This window comes from Thermobia domestica, chromosome 9, assembly GCF_964235325.1.
Source record: "Thermobia domestica chromosome 9, izTheDome1.hap1.1, whole genome shotgun sequence".
In the NCBI taxonomy this organism is placed as follows: domain Eukaryota; kingdom Metazoa; phylum Arthropoda; class Insecta; order Zygentoma; family Lepismatidae; genus Thermobia; species Thermobia domestica.
The window spans coordinates 51866113-51888277 of NC_137462.1; the positions used below are offsets into that span (position 1 = coordinate 51866113).

Genomic DNA, 22165 nt, shown 5'->3' on the forward strand with positions numbered 1-22165 from the left:
ATCAATGTATCTTCTGTTCCTTGCTAACGTACGTTCTTATAATACTGAAAATCGAAATGTCACATTCATCACATGGAATTGCCGTCTTTCAATGCGACGAAGTATTTGCCCCATTATACCCTTATGTCTGAGTCAGTATGCCTCCACTTAAAATACAACCAACAAGAAGGAGCTTGCAACTTCCGCAAATAACACATTGGACTTGTTTAGTTTGTATGAATTTCACGAAAAATAACCGATTCGCCACTTACGTATTTTTCATGTTTCTGTACCTACTGTCCGGTATTTACCAAAGAATGTTCCTGTGTTTTGAGAGGTACACAAAATTCGAGTACAGATCATCCTTGTAGCTGAGGGTTACACTTCATGAAAGATCCATGCAAAAGCCTCAAGGATTTCTCAATAATAGCTGTAATACCTTTTACTCACTGACATCAAATTACATTATGCTTCCTTTTTATACTTCAGTAATGATTAAATAAACTTCTTCGGAACTTACCCAAACACCATTATCAAAAATTTAACCTTCCGCTATACAGATAACTGTCCGTAAAACTAGTAGCTATATATTGTGTTTAATGTTTTACCTGTATTGAATTTTAGATATAACGGAATTCAGAAATCTATACGAGGATGGCAAATAACTCTATCCATCATGACTCTGGTATTTATTCCATGTATTACAAATACATTTTGACCAGAGCGTAATACACTTAATACACTTAGGCTAATAAAGTGTGACAGTTTCGACTACTTATCGTTGTCTTCGTTAACAAACAACGATGTGTTGTCGAAACTGTAACACTTCTTTTTACTGTTAATAAACAAGTGTATTAAGCTCTGGTCAGAAAGAGTTAGTTGTTCAAGGACGGTAAAACATAATATTTACTTGTGTACAGTCAAGCAAATTTCAACCGTATGGATTAAATTTAAAATACTTTCAATTTGCTGATAGAAACGAAGTATAAGCCATTTATCAACTTTTCCTTAGCATATACCTAGGTATGTCTGTGTTATGTACCACCAGAGTGAAAAGCAGAAAATGACCAATATAGTAACATAATATGTTTTGCCATCCTTGTATTCATTTGGTTCTTAAGGTTGAAATTCGCTTGCCTGTACAAATGTACATATATTTTACCATCATCGTATGTATATCCTGAAGTGTAATGGCAGTATTTGTATGTTAAAATGCAACTTTCTAAATACAGCTTGTTGAGAACAGATATGGAAATCATTTCACATTTGTGATCAAGTGATTGTGAATTTACGTTTACGGAAATTCCATAGCATAGGTAGCTGTAAGTTGTGAAGCTTTCAATATTAATTCTGCATCATCACAGACTACATAATAAAATAAATTTTAAAAAATGTTCGAAACACATTATAATATAATTTATTGAAGCTTAAGCAATATAGATACCGTGACCTCTCACTTTTGGTAACAAGAGATAAAATAAAATGAAATATTAGTTTAATGGCCCATACTAGGCTAAAGAAGATAGACTGTGATTAATGCTGAAAGAGTCGAAAAAAAAAAAAAACGAAAAATCTTCAAGAAAACCCAAGAACATGATGTTCATGTTCACCACAAACACGTCAGTTTGGGTAGGAAGAGAAATTAGGCATCCGTTGCACTCCAGTTCAGCATTAATCAAAGGGCCTACTATATAATAATAATAATCGGTTTAGTTTCGAACAAGTATTTATTAACATATCACAAGGTAATCTCATCGTTTCTAGGTTTTGAAGTCAGGTTCATGGACACAATACCAAAAGCAGCGATGCCGGAGCTTTGCAGTTTGTTATAACTGAACTCAGTGATATCATATATTGGTTGAGGCGAAATGCTGTGGCATCAGAAATGTTTTTCACGATTATTGCAGATCTCCGCGATTCGATGAACATAGTGATGACGATTTAAAAAAAAAAAAAAAAACAGCGATCCGACTTTCAGAACTTGAAATAATCGCAGTTTTACTTTAATTTCGGATAGTCAATCCGGAAATAGTCAGATAGCAAAATCTTTTGTACCGTTATGTTCCTTTCATTGACATGTATAGTAATTGTGAAAGACACTTATCATGCCACAACGCTTCACCCCAACCGATTTTTTAAAAATGTGATTATTTGTAATAAACAGTTTTTTACTACCCTTCTAACCCGAAACAACTTTATAAATGTAATGGAATATTTCTTTTCTGTTTTCAGATAGAAACTATAGTTAATCTCTTCAGGACTGCGTCTCGCATTCCGTTTGTATCATCTGGAAGAATATTGAAACCCAGCGATTCATTCTTTACAATTTCTGCTGTGTGGTCCCAGAGAAATTTGGAACGGAAAAAATCTGCTAAATTTCAGAGCACTTACTTGGTTCACAGAAATATTGATTTTACTCAAACTTTGCCGCCTGTGGACATTTCTAATGAGTAAGTCGTATTTCTACAAAAGTAGACTATATACTTACAGCTTATAGATATACATAACGTAGGCGTTAGCAATGGGGAGTCGAGTGGGGATAGGACCCCCTCATGAAAATTAAATTTCGTAGGACAAAATCCTATCAAAGTGCCAGCAACTACAAATGATCATCACGATATACAAAGAAAAAATACGTTGAGATATGCATTTCAATGCATTATTTTCTATTAAAATTCAAAGTTTGTTTGTTTATACATAGAAATTAATAAGTTTTCTAATGTTCCTATATAGATAATATCTTTTCAGTATCTATATTTCGGATTCTTTAATCGAGTATCCGTCGTCGGATAAACATCTAGTTTTTAAAACTATGCACATGGCCAAAATTTCTAGCGTGCAAGATTTCAAATAATTCGTAACAGTCAAAGCATATTTTAATAAGTGGCAGTTAAAAAGATAATTCCTGAGTAGTAATATGCATGTCAATGCTAACGGGAATAAAGTTAACGAAATATCGCAAGGTTTTCTTTCAAACGTCACGACACCCACTCAGGTAAACCATCTTTCACTTTTCATAAAGGAAAGAAGTCAAAACTATATGACAACTAAAATAATATATTTTTGAAGAAAGAAATAGAGAGAGAAAGCAGAAACAATACCATTAGAAGACAGAAAATGGCTCCAGAATTCAATAAAAGTACTACTTCGTAGGCAAGTGACTAACGCTCCTACTTTCTTATCGTGTGGTCTCGGTTGCGATTTCCCTACTTCTTACTTCCAAGGTGGGCTAGTTTCTACCAGGTGTTTAAAAAAAAATGGTTTAAACCTAAAAATAAGTTTAAACCCCAACAAGCCGTGTGTGAACTTTATGATGATGTTTCCACATATTTCAAACCATTTTGAAGAGCATTTCTAATACACTACAGACATAGGAAACATGAGTAAAGTGATTTGTTGAAATCAAAAGTATTTTCTGCATAGCATATATATTAATAATTCAGAGCCAGAGTGAACTCAGGTTATTCGTATCTTTATTTGCCTGATTCGTATCATTTAAATTAAGTCGCTGTATTTCTGACTCAGTGAACTAACTCGGACTAAATTAGATCCTTTGTACTCTGTAGACTCTTAAAATTGTTCATTTATTATAATAATGTGTGTATAATGTGTACAGTGATTTCACTTGTACAGTTGTGTATCATTTTGCGCTTCTGAAGTGACTCGTAAAATATTGACAAGTATACAAGATCAGTATATCGTATTTCTGTCAGGTATTCTCCGTGAATAAGTCGGTAGACTTAGTAATCAATGGATTCTGAGTTTGAAAAAATGAAATGAAATCTTTGAGTTTTACATCCCACGGTTATGCTAAAGGAGACGGTGATGATAAGTAATGAATGAAATGGTGGAGTGAAGAAAGTGGGAGAAAACGGTAGAACCCCGAGGAAACCCACGCACACGGTGTTTGTCTACCACAAAGTTCATTTGGCGGGGGCTGGGATCGAACCCGGGACCCCAAGCACCAGAGGTGAACGCTCTACCACTGAGCCACCGCAGGATTCTGAGTTTGTTTCTCTTGGATGCAAACCAAGTAGCGGTTCGGATCCCACTTTAAGCTGTAGGTTTCGTCCTTCATAACCCCGTTGTTGCATGAAGACATTAAGACCAGACAAAATTATTTCTGTTCATGTATAATCTAAATAAAGATAGCAATTCTATTTATATAAAAAAAAAACATTTAAAAAAACTTAATTCCTCTTCCGAACTATTATTTTTGCAAACCCTGCCTGGCTCAAATAAAGACCCAAATAGTAGTTCAGATTCCGTCTTAAGCAGTAAGACCTGTCTCAAACGAGTCCTAATCAAAACGGCCTCGCACTGAAGATCTGAGTCAAAAGAGCTCCGCGTCAGATAAACCCGGATAAAAGTGGTCTCGCATCAAAAATGACCGGATCAGAACGGCCCTGATCAGAAGAAAGCTATCAAAAAAAGTCCTACGTGACGAAAGGATCATAGGTAAAAAGGACCCCGGTCAAATACGCACGGCATCAGCAGGACCGTGGTCAAAAGACCTCAGTTTCTGAAAGATCACATCTCAAAAAATTCCTGGTCAAAAAGACCTCTTAGAATGTGCATTTTAATCAATAATATGATAAAAAGCTAACTTGAGGTAGGTAGTCAAAGTACCAGCTTGAAGTGTGTTCAAGAAGTACTTTTCACAAACTGTTCAAGACGATATATATATAGATATATACAGGGTTACCGTATAGTGGGTATACAGTCCCGTACTGATCGGCTCATGGCATTTTATATCATTTACTTATTGTTATCTATACAGGTATTGACTTAGTTTCTTCATTAGTTGTTCTTAATTTCTTTTCACTTATACCTGAAGCTCGGAACAAACCAAAGCAAATAAATTCATTATCTTAACAAATTAAAATGTCATACTTGATCGATGCTGCTCTGTATACTTACTTTTGGGCCACCCTACATATATATATATATATATATATATATATATATATATATATATATATATATATATATATATATATATATATATATATATATATATATATATCAAATGACATGTTCGCTAAAAGCTTAGCCGCGAGGGAGCTTGGGAAAGAGGGGAATATGTACGATTATATTGAAGAATGAAAGAGATTCACTGAAAATTCAAGCCATATTGATATATCCAGGAACGTGAGATTTGGATAGAAAACTCCTTTCGTTATAATATATCCTCGATACTGAACAGGAACGTTGAATTTTATATAATGAGTCAGTAAATTAAATAAAATAATACTGTTGTATTTTATGTACTGCATGAAAATTGATTGATTTTATTCACCTAAATGATTCTGTGTGTGCAGTTTTGTTAATACGTATATGTATATATTAATCACCCCTTGGTTTAAAAGTCTATGTTCTGGCAACCGTACATCGGAAATTTTAATACTTTGGCTCTAAATAAAGATGTGCATTGGTCAAAGAAAATCCGTATTTCTTTAATTTAATTCCATCTGTAAGAGTGCACGATTTTTCAAGGAGGGATATGTAGCCAGGATTTTTTTTAGCAAGACTGTACATAATGATATCTGTGGTTCTCCTTCTAAGTTACAGGTTCGGAAACAAGACGGTGTGCCCTCATAAGAATGTGTTCCGATGTATTTTCTTACAACTAATGTTACCTGTAGATTCCGGAGAACGTTCGTTTACAGATGCTTTTTTTTTTTTTTTTTTTTTTTTTTTTACTTTAAACTTTCTGGCAATAAATCCCTTTCACAAAATATTAAAAAAAAACAGAAGAATAAGTAATTGTAGTTTTATATCTTTAGATTATTTTGTGATTTAAAATTGCACAAAATTATTTTTCAAGATTATTTAATAGTCTTGTTTTAAGACAATACCCTATATACCTTTACTTACTTTCTTCTTTTTTTAAACTTAATTACAAAAATTTTTCAAAGATTATTTAAATCTCCCAGAAAATCAATTTATAGTATTTTACGTGCAGATAAAGAATACCATCGCATATTACGAGAGACATAATAAACAAAATGGAATATGAATTTCATTGTACATAAACACAAGATAATTAACAAACACGTACAGATTGATATAATGTCGGTAAATAAAAAATTAAATTAAATCAGCCAACATTGAAAAGCTGAAATAAAAATAAACATTAAGAAATTAATTCATGACATATTACTCTGTAAACGGATCGGTAGAGACGGTCCGTTACATATCGCTATATAGTAAAAAATTTAGACATACAGTGAATATGCATAAAATTCTGAAAGGTATAGACACAATTACATTTGTCAGATAAAAGAATCATTTTAAATGTTAAGCGATATTTGTGCTTCTGCAGCAGTTTTTTATTATTTCGTGGTTTAGTAGTTTATTTTACAGTTTCAGTTCCTCGAATATAATTTCTGAGCTTAGAACTGCTTTCTGGCTAAAAGGAATAAGCACCAGAAAGTAAATAAAGAGCAACAAAGAAAAAACTGTAACTTTTTTTTTTTTTTAATGAGAATTGAGTTGTATTTTGCTTCGCTACTGGGCTAGACGGTAGCGCGTGTGCCTCTAGGTTCGATTCCTGGTAGGAGAGCGCAAAACTTTTATTCCACAATCATTCACTTAAAGCTGATAAACAAGTATTCATCTATATAACAATGTGTTTACCTTTTCACCGTGCTCCTCTTCATTTCAGTTTGTGTTAATATTTCGGAGCGCTCGGAAGCCACGGTCGCAACTGCCTTTACTTCTTGCAGGCTGGAACTCCTATACTTTCATCACTGCAAAATCTATGACTGTAAAATCTTGCCTGCAAGAGATACGAAGGATTGCGACCATGTCTCCCGCGCCAGTCGAAATATCGACACAAACTGAAGCGAAGAGAAACACGGGTGAAAAGGTAAGCACATTAAGTTGTACCCCATAGCAACTATCAGAAAGTATTTATATATTTTAATTGAGTCCCTGGTTCGATTTCAGCTCGCGCCAGGCGGGCAATATGATGGATAAACACCATGTGCGTGAGTTTTCTGGGGATTCTCTCGTTTTATCCCACTTTCTTCATGCCCCCATGTCATTCGTTCTTATCGTCATTGTCTCCTTTAACCTAGACGGCACGTAAATGTAAAATATTTCGAACTAAAAAAAACTAAATCACTGAACTTATTTTAAAATAATAACTGTGTGACACTTTCGCCAACTAACTGGACATATAGACTTCATCAGTTACTGTGAAAACAAGAGAGAGTTACATCTAAATCTAACAGGATCCCGAAAAATGGTTCTGAAGGCTGATTGGCTGATCAAAAACGAGATAAGGTGCAGTGATTGTAATAGTTGTTATATTCGTGAAATGGGAAAAAAAGCTAAAAGAACGGTTAAAACAACACAAAGATGATGTGAGACTGGAAAAAGAAAGAAATACCATTTTTCAACACGCGAGGGACACGGGACATAATATTAATTGGTGCGAGATTGAAGTGTTAGCACGGGAACAAAGGACGTTAATAAGAAAATGGAATTAGGCCAGATTGATTGAAAAGAGAAAAGCTGTATTAATGACGAACAATGGTGCAAGTTATTGGAAAGACTTAATTCGCAGCTAAGTATTCTACCGGACCCGGGAAGGGAATGGATCTGTGATGTTTAGTTTCACTTGTGTCAACTTTTGTTATGATTGGCTTATTCCGTTTTGATCAGCCAGTGAGCGTTCAGAACCATTTTCCGTGATCCAGTTACATTTCTCTCTCTTGTTTTTACAGTGCCTGATGAAGCCAATATATTCAGTTAATTGGCGAATCTGTCACACAGTTATTAATTTAAAATAAACATTTCTTTGTTCAGTGATTCGTTTATTTAAGACAGCAAAGTTAATATTAACCAGTTACTAAAATATTTCATTTTATGTTTTTTTTAACATAGAGACAATGTGTCACATTTTGTTAAGATTACTCGCCGATGTATGCCCTCGTAAATATATGGAGATATTAATCTATAAATTTATGATTATACACTCTTAACTAGTATTGCACATAGAATCTTGAAACGAAATTATCACATTTATTAAATTCCATGATAGTATTTTGAGAGGTTATATGAGACGTTGGATCCAAACCACATGAGCTCCTGTCGGGAATCGCACCCGGGTCTCCTGCGCCAGAAGCACGTATGCTATCTACACAGCCACGAGGATACTCCTCGTAGTGTTTTGATGAACTAATGTATACTCTCTTCGTAGAGAGTTATATGAGTGAATTGAAATAAGTACAACTTATCTTCACTGTTTTCTCCGATTTCTTTGCAGGATTATATCAGCTTTTTCAGCGTCTGAGAAATTTCGAGCCGTAGTTCGTGAATTTCCTCAAGATGATAAGAAGAACCAACATTTAGAGATCTGGACAGATAAACACATAAAGCTCAACTTCGATTTAACGTCGCTAGACTTACATGGAAACGTTAAAGGATCTGGTAAATATTTGCTGCCTTTTCCAGGCAAAATAAAGGATATCCCATGAAGAACTCAAATTTTGAAATGCCCGCTATTTCTGCTCTAGTAAGTTGGCAACACTGAACGTTACACGATTTTCATCTGTTGTCTTTGTGGTTAGTAATCACAGAGCGCCGAATAGCGCATGAATTCAACGGAGTTTGCGAACAGTATCTGCAAAACATTGGCCACATTTCTAATAAGTTTTCACTATGACAACACACTGTTCCGTCATGAAATACTCCATTCCTATCCGTACAGAAAACAGATTACGATTATGCGCTATTCGGCGCTTCATGACTACTAAGCACAAAGACAAGAGATGAAAAATCGTGTAACGTTCAGTGCTGCCAACTTACTAGAACAAAAATAGCGGGTATTTCAAAAGTTGCGTTCTTTATGGAACACCCTATTGTTTCTGTTTTCTATTTTAAGTTTGTAATCAGCAGCACCCCAGTAGTACTTAACTTTATTTTTTAGTTAGGATCACGCTAGCAGCTTTTCTGTATTTAAAGGTCAGAAAATATGAATAACAGTATGTTTTGGCGTAATAAGTGTGGTTTTAATGATATGGGTAGGGCAGGAAGCGAGTAATGATAGAACTTCGGTGTATTAGGGTTTTTTTGTTGGCCGGACAATTGGGAATGTACTGCATCTATTAAAACTACTTATCCAAGAACACCAAAATTATAATTCAACTTAGAACGTTTCGACAAAAAAAAATATTGCCATCTTTATCACAGATCGTTTCAGAAAATGAATTTCTTATAGAATTTCGCCCTGTTGATTTTCTTTCTGGCTGCCTTCTGTGCTGGTCTAGTGATGCCTTTGGTTCACATGGTCCTCAGTGCGATTCCCAGTGGGAGAGCATTAAAAAAAATTTAATGCATACGGTAGTTCGGATTCGACCATAAATTGTAAGTCCACATTTCGGGTAGCCCCGCGTAGCGTCATTAACGCTCTCGCTTTTGGGCGAGCAGTCCTGGGTTCGATTCTCGGAAGGAACCGAACCAAACCACTTGGTGTAACCCTTTCTGTGGGCTTGAGCCGCACTAACACCATCTGTCAGCAATCGACTCAACTACGTCCAGCCTAGCCATGAACACGTGCGTCCTCCTGTCTCCAACAAGCGTAGAAGAGCTCTCTCGACCTGCTGGCCGTCAGGTCTTTTGTTCACGTGACTCCTCAGTTAGCCTCACTACGCTGGGTGGACGCCGAAAATTGGGGAAGCACCGGCCGGGATCGAACCCGAGACCACGCGGACTTGAGTCCAACGCTCTAACCATTAGACCAGTGGGAACAGTCACTCGAGAAAGTGTAACAGCTTTTTCAGGCCAGCCCTCCTTAGTTTTCCTAGTTTTTCTCATTCACACCAGGGAAATGCCGAGATGGTCCCAGGCCACTTCCTTCCTTTCCCACCTGGGTAGTATGCTTGCTGAGGGACATACGTGAAGAGCTTAAGGCCGTAGATGCCCGTAATGCTCAGAAATATAAATAAATAAATAAATCATTTAGCCTTGGTGCTAGAAACGGACGCTAACTTTCAACAAACACACAACTTTTTTGTGGTTTAAGTGAATATAGATTTAATAAGTACATTTATTATTTTCCACATAAATAAATAGTTCATAATAGGTTTTTTTATTAGGATTTACTCTTTCTTTCGAGGAAATACTATATAGCATAAGCAACTAAAATATGTTTTTTGTGTTTCCAGGAGAATTCGCTTCACTAAAATGGTCGCCGTCGGAAGATAAAATAGTCTATATCGCAGAAGAGAAATCTCCTAAGACTGAACCATTTTATAAACAAAAATCAGAAAATGGCAAAGGGGACGCAGATGCCGGGTCTTTGCAGGTAATTCATATGTAATATGTATGTCTAAATGACGAAATCTCCATTCATTATATGTTCTGTTTGTATTGTTCATGTGAAAAACGTAATCGTAGTGATACTACAATGTAGAAATGTTTAGGACCAATCCAAATAAAACTTCGAACGTAACTAAAATGTTATGCTAAATCTTACTTTCTTCTTTTGAGCACGAAAAGTAGGTATATTAGAGACATTTTTCTCATGTACAGTTTCAGAATCTCAAAGTTTCACTCCCTTTCCCTTGTAACCACCAACACTCAAACCATGACATTAACCGATCCTTCCGCCAACACCACACATTCATCAATGTGCCCGACCGTTACCTTACTGCGTCCAGTATTTCCCAAAGCGACACTTGGAAGTAATAAACTTCTTTTAAAAAAATATAGAAATCACAAAATTTCTGAAGCTCATTTCGACCTGACACAGTTGTCTTTTATCTTATTAAATTTTCACGACTGTAATTTACGCATACTAAAAGCAAGCGAGTGAATGGAAATCTCAGACCTGCAACATATACAGTGAATGATAGTATAAATTCAGAAATATTCCTGTTACTTATTACATGATGAAGTATTATTCCTGTATTTATTAATCTTTTAATGTTATTGTAGGGTGGTGAATACTATTATCGAGAGTCATGGGGTGAACAGATGACAGACACTCACCAAACCGTGGTAGTAGTTTGTGACATAAATCAAGAGAAGATTTCCATCATTCAGGGAGTTCCGTCGGAGTACTCACCAGGTCAGGTTAATTGGACACCAGATGGCAAAGCTTTAGTTGGTGTAGCATGGAAAAACACGCCACGTCGATTAGGATTAATCTACTGCTCCAACAGAGAAAGCGTTATATTTTCGTTGACTTTGGAGGGTTCATACAGTAAGTAAAATGTCTAACCTTTAAGAGTTACATTTGTTAATTATAGTGGCAGTAATATCACACAGATAAGCAGTAGATCTTTTGAGATTAAAAAAAGAAAGTAAACAGAAATAAAATCAGTTAATTTTTATCGATATTCCTGGCGTCCATCTGATATCAATATCCTTTTAAAACTTCTATCATTTTTCATCCAGAAATTGAGACTAAGGATAGTGCTGGTCATGGTTTTAATTTGATTTTCAGTTTAACGTCCTGTTTCAGCAGCGAGCAGACGTGGACGTACAGCTTAATGTAGGATCCAAACCACATGAGCTCCCGCCGGAATCAAACCCGAGTCTTCCACGCCAAAGGCGCGTACGCTAAGCGCTTAGTCACGTGGGAGCTCGTCATGGTTTTAAGTACCAGTATTAACTGACGTTTGCTAGAATAGGAGAAAATCCTTCGTTCTAGGGAGTTTGTGATGTTGCAGGAAGTAAGACCTTGTCAAGATAGCACCAGAACTTACTATAGCCCAGTGACCTCCAGATCATCGATCGCGAGCTACTAGTAGCTCGAAGGACATTTTCGGTAGATCGCGTTAACTCTTCGGTTGGCTAACCTGATGCCTAAGTGTATAGGCAATAAAAGAATGTAAGATTTAAAAATAAAAAAAAAAAAAAAAGTTAGTAGTTCTTTTGGTTGGTAACTCACAGTAGGATTTAAAAACGACACGGTAGCTCAGAAGCTTCAGAAGTTTGGCGAGTTTGCTTATGTATGTTTCACACTTTTTCTTTTCTTTCTCTTTTGAAATTTTTGCTCTCATACTTCGAGGTTATGTTTTTTTCTAAAATTGATACTCTCAACATAAAGAAGTCCAGTGGATGGTTGCAAGGTACCATCACACCAAGTCCAGTGGATGGTTGCAAGGTACCATCACACCATTTGTTTCAATGGGATGCTAAAATAGCGAGTGCTTTCTGAAGTTAACATTTATACAAAGATATTATAGAAGTTAAAGGAACACTAAAAGTAAAGAAAATTATTATTTACGAGTTCTTAATTCTTATTTCACCGTCCCCTTCCTCTAAATACTGATTTAAGCTAGTTTCAGTGAAGAAACTCATTGATCTTTGATGTTTCAATTAACTGTATTATAAGAATATGTAAATACAAACCAAGCAGTCAAATCAACTATGGTTGAAATTCATAAAATATTTTGACAACATAGTTTTGCAGTGACATCATCAGCAATATGGTCGTGAAATCTGAGTGAAATTAGTTCATGCCACTTTTCTTCAGATACTTTCTTAATGCATTACTTGTGAGGACATAAAGCAATAAAAAAATATTTTGTGGGATAGTTCATGTGTGTGTGTTTACAGTTATGGCTTATTTGTCTAAAATTTAATTATTTTCTTTTTAATTTATTTCCTCGTAAAAATGGAAAATGAGAATCAAAACATACCAATTTGGGATCATTTTTTAAAAAATAAGAACAGTGTATAACGTCAGTTGCCATGATTATGATTTTCTGTTATGAATTTGAATGTATAATTAATAAGGTTTTTAATTTCAACAGGTATTCTTAGCGACGAAGGAGTAGCTGTTTGCTCACCAAGAATCAGTCCAGACGGGAAATACATTGTTTGGCTCCAGAGGTCTGTGGGAGGACCACATCGAGAGACTGATGCTCTTATATTGTACAACACGCAAACAAAACAGGTTAGTGTGTCGACATGTTAAATAACAAAATAGGTATAAAACAGAAATGAATTTCCCTTGTGAATTTTGCCAAGGCAGTAACTATATTGTTAATAAAAATTCTCATACGTTAAAACACCCGAATGACACAAAATCTACGAAGGGTTTGAAAGCAGTGGAGAAGAGAAGGAAATTGCCATCTTGAGAAAATCTCGTTCGTAACACAATGAAAACATGAAAACTTGTTACAACTGTTTGTCAGTTACATGATGTTGTATGCTAGGTTCTGTTTATTGTCATCAAAATACAACATGTAACTTTCTGTTAGGATTTTTTTTTCTTATATGAAGAATACATAAAAAGTACACAGAAAGGCAGAGGGTGGATGGGCCTTTCTGTTTTTATTTTTTTTTAAATACAACTTTTAGCTAACAAAGATTTCATAATCTTAGAATCTAATATATGCACTAGAAACTCAAGAAATTCGATCTGGAAAATGTGCTCTACAGACTGGAAAACTGGAAAAGTCAGGGAAAATGAAAATAGAAAATCTCTGGTAACCCTATTATTAACTTACCTTACTTCAAACTCTAATTAATTGATAGTCTTACTGTTCAGAAAAATGTAAAGAAGTGCATTTTTTTTATTTTGTAATTACAAGAAGTTAAATAAATTTTAAGTGGAAGACTGTGTTTTCCTAAAAATGGACCCTATTTTCAGGGGATGTATGTAGTTTAGCTTAGCTGAACATCAGGTAACTTGATGCGGATTTGATGTGCAAAAAGCGGTAAAATAAGAGGAAATGTTGTACGTCTAGCAACACTGTGCTTTCGTCGACTTGGAGCGGAGCTGTTACTAGTGTACTCTTTGATTATTACAAGAAACACGAAAAATAAGTCTTGTTGTGAGATTTATCGGAATGATAACAATATTAATTTACTTAACAATGTATATCATAGTAACTTCTGGTAGAATATATAACCTTGTAGTAACTGCACATAGAAAAGGTAACAAAGTTATCATGAAGTAATCTATTTCTCGAGACCTGCAACTAATGACCCATATTTTGAAGGTAGAGCTTATTCTCGGAGTAGGGTTTATATTACGAGCAATCAAAAAAAATTATGTTGTGGCTTATTTCCTGATTAGATCTTAGTTTCGGGGAAACACTATAGTGCAAAATGGTATGGTATCAAGAAATGGGAAGTAAGTTTGCAGAAGAATTTGCAAGATAAGTGAGGGAGATAAGATTCCTTTTCGATACGGTTTGACAATTTCTAATTGAAACGTTTAATGATCAGTCATTGGTAAGTATTAAAATTACTTTTATAGTTATATATACTGATTAACCATATACGTTTTCAGAAAGAAATATTAATTGAGCGAGTAGAAACGGAAATTAAAACGTCCAATGGTTCACCATTTCATGGAATCTATTGTGCTTCACTGCCTCAGCGATGCTGGTCAGAAGATGGAAGGCGGCTTATCTTTAGTACTCCTCAGAAATCTCGAATTCATTCCTATGTGGTGGATATAGGTAAGTATTTAATGTTGTCATACTACTATAGCTTTGTGCTCACAATTTTATATTAGGACTAGACTTTAACTAGCTGGGAGCTCCGCCCCCAGACCCCGCGTTTCCTCGGCCTACGGCCTCGTATCTCCTTTCCATCAACAGTCAATTTCGTGCATTTGCTTTTCATATTTCCTGAATTTGCCCAACTGGGGGATTCGCTCTCACGCCTCCGCCTTTGCTTGGCCTACGGACTTGCACTTCTTAAATCCATAATTCTGCCAAATTTCAAGTTTCTTTCCCTATTTCAACTATCTAAAAGATAAGATTTTTGTATCCAAAGAAAACGTCCATTTAAATAACATGGGAATTTCTTCATCCTCCTTTAGGCCCCTGAAAAATTAAAAATATTCACTTTTGGCAATTTTCCTGTCGGTTACCCGGAAGGCTACAATCATGCCAAATTTCATCATTATAATCCTGCCGGAATGCCTAAACATTTTGGGGTTTAGAAGACGTCCCATATAAATAACATGGGAAAGATTTTTCAGTTCCCCATAAAACCACTCTGAAGTTAGAAATTTTTATTTTTACTGATTTACTTAGGTAACGCTTGCAAAAACGTACAAGTATGCTGAATTCCAAGTTTGTATTTCAATTCCAAGTACCTAAAATATAAGATTACAGGTCAAAAAAAAAAAAAAAAAAAAAAATTAAATAACTTGGGAAAATCCTTCATCCGCCCCTTTAGACCCCGTAAAAGTTAAAAATATTCACTTTTGACAATTTTGCTGTCGGTTAGTCCCAGAAAGCCACATTCATACCAAATTTCAACTTTCTACATCAACCGGAAGTACCTCTTCAATTTATGTCAGCTCATGTAGTTTTATATATAGTTAAGATTGTATCGAGGCAATAATCAATTCGCTTGTCTTCTCTTTATAAGCACAAGTAGAAGCTTTTTTAAAATAAAGGTGGATGTGGGAACAGTTTTTCTGTACAAGACTGACATCTATATAAGGTACAGTCGCCAGTAAAATGTACATACACTTTCCCTATATTTTCGCTTACAAATAACTTCGGCCAGAGTAGTCCAATTTGAGTACTGTTATCGGTTGTTACAGAGATTAACGGTTTGCTCTAGATGAAAAAAAAAAAATTGAACTTAAATTCAACAAATACGTCCCGAAACTGTTGTCAAGAGAGCAGAAAGAACATTTGCTTCTATTAATTATTGCACTATCCTCATATCTTTCTAATGTGAGGAAGGAAAACTGGAAAATAAAATATCATTATGTTACGAACACCAGACACCTATTATAAAGAGCAGTTACTTTCAGGATCACAGTTGAAGATCCACTTGGCTCTTGAAACTGGATATTTAAGTGGATATAGAAAATATTGATGCTTCCCAAATCTAATCTGTATCAATGCAGTTGAAAGCAATGGATATTACTTCCCTTCTTTCAGAGTTATTTCTTCTCGTTGTTATTATTATGATTCATTTTGTTTTATTAGGTCATTTATAAATTCGAAGAATTGAATGAGAGATAAATTAACCAATTGACGAAAGCATTTCCTGAGAAATGTTATCACTAACTGCATTGTTTGTATGTACGAGGGGTAATCAGAAAGTAATATTACAAAGCCTGAAGTAAAACGTGTATATAATATTTCATATAACCAAGACAGCCAACAGATAGTACATACATTAGGTTATTTTTCGACATTATGTACATATCGATTGGGGCACTTGTATCGTGGGATGAGATTGAAGGTAAAAATCGTGTCCTTGCGTGTTCAACCACGGTGTCACCAAATGTTCCACCTCCTCGTCTGAAGCGAACCGATGCCTTCCTAGGTACTTCAAGTTCGGGGACAGGTGAAAGTCGGTTGGAGCGAGGTTCGGGCTGTAGGGAGGGTGGTCGATGTGTGTCGAGCTGTGTTCAAATCTGTTGATGCCGTGCTAAGTCGGCCACTGCGCTTCTCGTCGGTCACGTTTTCTCTACCAGCTGCAAACTTTCGACGCCATTCTGCGACATGCCGACGAGACATTACAGTATCTCTGTAAACCTACAAGCTCCCGGTGAATTTCAGCCGCGGTTACATGTTTCGCCCACAGAAATTGAATACCTTAGCGGACTTCGCGAGACCAATTTTCTAAATGAGTCGCCATTTGTGTTTACCTACAATTAGCGCCGTAGGTTGCGAGTGACTGAATCTCTGCACAGTTGCCAACTCCATATAGTAAAATTACCACACTCCTAGAATATCGGCTTTGTAACCTTAGTTTCTGATCCTCCCTCGTATATGTATTTTTATTTTTAGCATCCGACGTTTATGCACCGAGGCTAAGGGAGACTGGTGAAATGGATGATAATAATGGAATGACGGAAGTGGAAGGAAACGGAAGAACTCCGTGAAAACCCACGCTGACGCTATTAATCCGTTACAAAGCCCACTTAGCGGGAGCTGAGATCGAACCAGGGATCCCATGCGTCAGAGGTGAACACACTACCACCGAGCCATCGCAGCCCTATGTGGTTTAGTACTGTATATACAGTTTGGAAATCTGTATACTAACATGTATACCTTATTCTTCGTTGTGTCCAAAAATGTTGTAGTTGAAAGAATGTCGTATGAAAAAAGTCTTGTAGTTCGAATCATTTCATGGTCCTTTATTACCGCCTTAACCAAACTTTAAAAATCGTAGCAATGATACTAACAAAAAAATTGAAAACTTTAAAATATCAACTACCGTTTAAAGACAAGGGATTCCGAGATATGGACATCTAATTATAATAATTGCAAAACCTATTTCCTCTGCTTTTACACCAAATTTTCAAAAATCCTTCCTTAGTGTTTCCAAAAATCCAACTTATTAACTATTTATATTCATAACCCCTCAAATATGCTTTTCAATATGCTGAGTGCTTATTTCAAGAATTTATTTATTTTTCTTATAAGTGTACATTTATATAAAAGTCTGTTTAACCCCTATCATGGCACCTTCATAACTGTCATCTTTCAAACAACTGAGTAAACCTTAATAATATTACTGTTCTTCTTTAAAGTATGTTTCATATTAGTAAATACTTCTTGCCGTGTACCTATCATATATCTTCCTGCAAACATTATAATAAACTATATTTTAAAAAGACCTAACCGTAATTACCAGAATATTTATGTATTTTCTACTGTTGTAGCGACGAAGACAATAATAGAAATTAAAGCACCCGACAGTCTTTGTGTGCTGGATGTCTGCAACGACCAAGTTTTGTGTGTTAGAATGTCTTTGTTGGAGCCACATGCCTTATTTTTGGGTGCACTACCTCCTAAGGGCCAAGAAGACCAACTGAAGTTGAAACAAGTAACGCAGTTTCCTAATATACCTGAGTTAAATCCGTCCACTATGCAGCATGTTATCATGGAGGATTCTGACGGTTTGGGGCACCGAAGTAAGTATATATGTCTGTCTTATCAGTATTAGAAGGAAAACGGCATGCGTACAACAAGGAAAAATACAAAATTAACCTATTTTGTTCAGTTGACATATATTGAGAAATTCTAGTAGTTAGGACAATGTCTGGTATTTCTGTTGAAGGTTAATCACCTGTTCTGGGTCTAAGATGGTTGGAATTATTTCAATATTTTTTTTCTGTTCTTTTTTTCAGTCAATTTTTAAGCAAAGAACACCAGCTTCCAAGATTCACATAACAATACTAAATTTGGTTTTCTTGACGAGAAACATTAAGTCAACTTACTATTTTTTTACCTTCGTGGTAGTCACCATTTTAAATTGTTATTATTTAAAAAGAATTAAAATAATTATTATATACGACCAATAAAAGTGTTTACAACAGGAAACTGTGTAAAAAAAACTCATCACAATTTAAAAATTGTTCATCTTGTTAATACGTAAAAATGAACGTTTCCGAGTCTTCACTGTTACCAAATTGCAGACGTATAGATGAAATGCTCCTTCATATCGCCTCTAAGCCTAAATAGAAAATGGATATGCCTGTGAGAACTAACATCGTCGAGATCCACTATTCTGAACGAAACTGTTTCGTGACACAATCCCATTTCTTGTCGACGGTGTCCTCATTCAAATTTGAAGTTTGATATTGAGTCCTAATGTAATACGAATCACACAGATTTCTTTCAATTTTTGATGACGTTCTTCCAATAATTTTAACTTCATTAATGTTGTGTTTATTTGTAATAAGCCAGAAATCACAGAATCTTGGCCTTGCATCTCTTGTATGTTCCTTTATTGCAGTTTTTGTATTCCTCTTAGTCAGTGATGGCCAAATGGGCCTACAGCCGGATCCAGTCCACAAATAAAATTTTGGAGTATATAACTTCTTCCTTCCCTTAACTCCATGCAAACAGAAGAGTGTAGCTTACCTTCATAATATACCTTAATCGAGACGACATTTAAATATGAAAATATTTATATCCTTTAATTTGTTTATTTGCTCATTGGTATACTAATTTTAGGAGTGCCACATGGTAGTTAAGCTGTAAGTATTAAATTTGAGATCAGAAGTATTAATGCTTATGCAACAAAGACTGTTATTTGTGTTTTTCACTAGTATCCAATGTTGCTATGCTAGGGATTTTTTTTTTCTTCTCGTTTGTTACGAAAAATGATTTTTGCGAATATCTCGGTCCCAAACTATATTTGCGATTTTTTTTTTTCTTTTTTAATCTCTGTTACTAATTTGGTGTTGCTAAAAATTGAAATGTACTAGTGAGCTAAAAAAAGGTGTCAGAAGTGTGTAGATAGAAGTAGTTTAATGGAATTGGGAGAAACCAGCCTGACGATCCCCGCAGAACAGTAAAGGGAGGAAATGAATAAAACCATGCATTGATATATGCATTGATATTCAATGTCGTAAAAGTGCGTAAATATTCATACTTTATTGTAATGTAAACCGCTTGAAGAGCAATCGTATGAATAAACTCAAAGGTGCTCACTTTTGCTCCTCCAAATTATTATAGATCGTTCAAAAAAATACATGCGTACTAAACGGCGGATTTTTGCTGACAACTGTCAGCTTTTTCCAGACTTCGGATATGGAACAGTATTTTGGTACGGATAAGGATTTTGCTTTATCAGCGTAAACATTTAATTTACATACTTCCTATCCCTACCAAAATACTGTTCCTTACCTAAGTCCTGAAAGTGTTGAAAGTTGCCAACGAAAGTTCGACGTTTAATATAAATTTTTAAACGATTAATAAGAATTTGGAGGAGCAAAACTGACTATTCCTGAGTTTATGATTCATATCTTAACTTTCTTAATGTGTTACTTTTTAATGTGTATGATTATTTTTTCATTATTTTTCGGTATACATACATATATTATTTAAATGCATTAAAACATATATATGTATTAAGGTGTCCTTATTATCAGGCCAAAATAACCCATGACAAAATTAGCTCAGTTGAATAATATTAAATAGTGCTCCAAGCGACCTCAAATTTTCGAGGCTAGAGGCTAGATAAGTTTGGAAGGTGTAGAGGGTGTGACACCATCTGTTATATAGAGATAATGCAGGTAGAACTGCACCTATTACTGTACAGTACCACCATGGCGGTCATCTTCAAGTCCGCCATGTTGGGTTGAAATTCAAAATTTTTAGTAGGAAGAGAGTCATATGACGACATTTTAGGGCAGCTTTTCATTACAGATACATCTGACATTATTTCAAACTTATCCTTAATCAATAGTTATACCTTCAAATATATGTTTATTAACTTGCAACTGTCTTTACAAACTTACACGACATCTTTGTCTCGTATTGTATAATGTAAATGCATTGAAAACTTAAGGTCGCGTGGGGCACCATTTAATATTATTCAATTGAGCTATTTTTTGTCATCTTGGTTATCTTGGTCTTATCTGGATTCATTTTAGGGAGGGTGAGACTCAAGAAATCTCGGAAGTTGGAAAATAAGGACCATCTTGGATTGAAGGAAATTCAATGCTGGAACGGAAAATACAAAAGTCATTAGTTCGTTTATTATTTACTTGAGTTTATAATTTGTCTCCTTCAACTCAGAGGACATGACATTAAACTAAAAGATTGAATTTTATTTCGTTAATTTTGTTTACTTTTTCAGTGAATTCGATGGTCCAAGACGACAAGGCGGCTTTCTATTATCGTTGTTGTTGTTGTGATACGAATGCAAGTAAATATAAATTAAATTTCGATAACTGAAAGTTAATTAGTTCTCAGGCAGTAGCCACCAAGCTGTTTTAAATTCTAGTAGAACTTAGGCTTGTATTAGAATTTTCCCGAAGAATAAACATGAAAAATAAAATTGGACGGTACTTTAAGTTGATCCTCCCAAACTAGATTTATTTTTGTAGGTAATTTTTTTTTAATCCCCTTCCAGCTTGAGTTGCATTCAAAGAGATAAGAAGCTGATATTATATATTAGATGAGATGAGTAGGCTGATCAGTAAACCAAAATCTTCATTTGTTGTTAACCAGTATCGCGACATCACTTAATATTGTAATATCCCATGTGAAGTTGTTTACAAACAATCCACGCATCAAGTGTTTATAAACACTACCTCGTGCTTCATCAAGAGGAACTTCCACCAGGGGGATCTGCAATCACCTGCAGACGACGTTTAGTCCCTCCCACGGAGCAGAACACGAAATTGAAGTAGCAGCGCCACCACCACCCAAGGGACGCTATAAATTGGACAGAAGAATCCAGCTCAGTACCAGATTTCTGGTAACCCTCCTCTAGTCTGCTTCGGGACTACGCCTTTCCTTTCTCCTGGCTTTGCCTGCTTTGGGGCTCTGACTGGGAATCCTAATCACAGCCACTTAGCCTGCTTCAGGGCTCTGTTGGCCAACTAACCAGCCCGCTGCTTGCACGGAGCTTTGGGTTCCTAACTCCACTCCGCTTAGTCTGCTTCGGGACTCTGCGGGGATCCTGTCTGCGACCACTCGGTCAAAGACTACCTTTTGCTTACCTTTTGAAATAGAGATCAGATTGTATAGTATTTTGTACAAATACTTTATAGTGGATTTTATAATAAAACTGGTAATGGGAGTTCGATTCCGGACGCTCTTTTTATTAACAGCTCTACCTCTTCCTTATATGAGACCAAACTACACAAAAAGATTACAATATATATATGTTTAAATTGGATTCCCGAATTTTTGAATATATTCTTTTTTCGATACTCGGCCTCGAGTTCGAGGTTTTACTAAGGACTTAATTTCAACAACCTAGAAAGCATGGTCCGTGAACTAAAAATTTCAGAACTGTAGAAGCAGGTATTAAAATAGACAGTACGTAGGAATTTTTTACCGAGAATACTGAACACATAATATAACAGATTACTCACCTACTTCCTTTCTTTCCTTCAAATATTTCAGGTTGCACTCGGATGCTGTTCTTCATGACACACACTGCCTTAAACCCTTCTTTCACAACATGATCTTCACATAGTTTTTGTATCAACAGTGATATTTTAAGACTACAGCAAGTGAACATCAGTACTGATCAAATTTTCGCAACAGTCTTTGATACCACTGTTGATACAAAAATTATGTGAAGATAATATTACAGGGATAGAAAGGCTTAAGCTGTTGTGTGTCCCTGAGGAAGAGTGTCCGAGTGTAACACTTGAAATACTGGAAGAAAAAATTGAAGAAACTTTATTAGTAGTTGAATAATCCGTTATAAAGTACAGTAGAAATGTCTAAAACGCAGACTTATTAGTACCTTCAAGAGATGAATCAAT

General features: G+C 35.5%; 1 protein-coding gene across 2 annotated transcripts in view; it reads left to right on the top strand.

Annotated features, from left to right (window-relative positions):
• Nucleotides 1–22165, top strand: part of LOC145694636 (acylamino-acid-releasing enzyme-like) — a 46176-nt gene that overhangs the window by 4635 nt on the left and 19376 nt on the right. For both annotated transcript variants that reach the window (XM_081771046.1, XM_081771045.1), the window contains exons 2-8: nucleotides 2212–2429; nucleotides 8255–8418; nucleotides 10155–10294; nucleotides 10927–11194; nucleotides 12753–12895; nucleotides 14240–14411; nucleotides 17594–17845. In XM_081771046.1, the coding sequence (XP_081627172.1) occupies nucleotides 2212–2429; nucleotides 8255–8418; nucleotides 10155–10294; nucleotides 10927–11194; nucleotides 12753–12895; nucleotides 14240–14411; nucleotides 17594–17845 (1357 nt within the window). The remainder of the gene's footprint in view (nucleotides 1–2211; nucleotides 2430–8254; nucleotides 8419–10154; nucleotides 10295–10926; nucleotides 11195–12752; nucleotides 12896–14239; nucleotides 14412–17593; nucleotides 17846–22165) is intronic.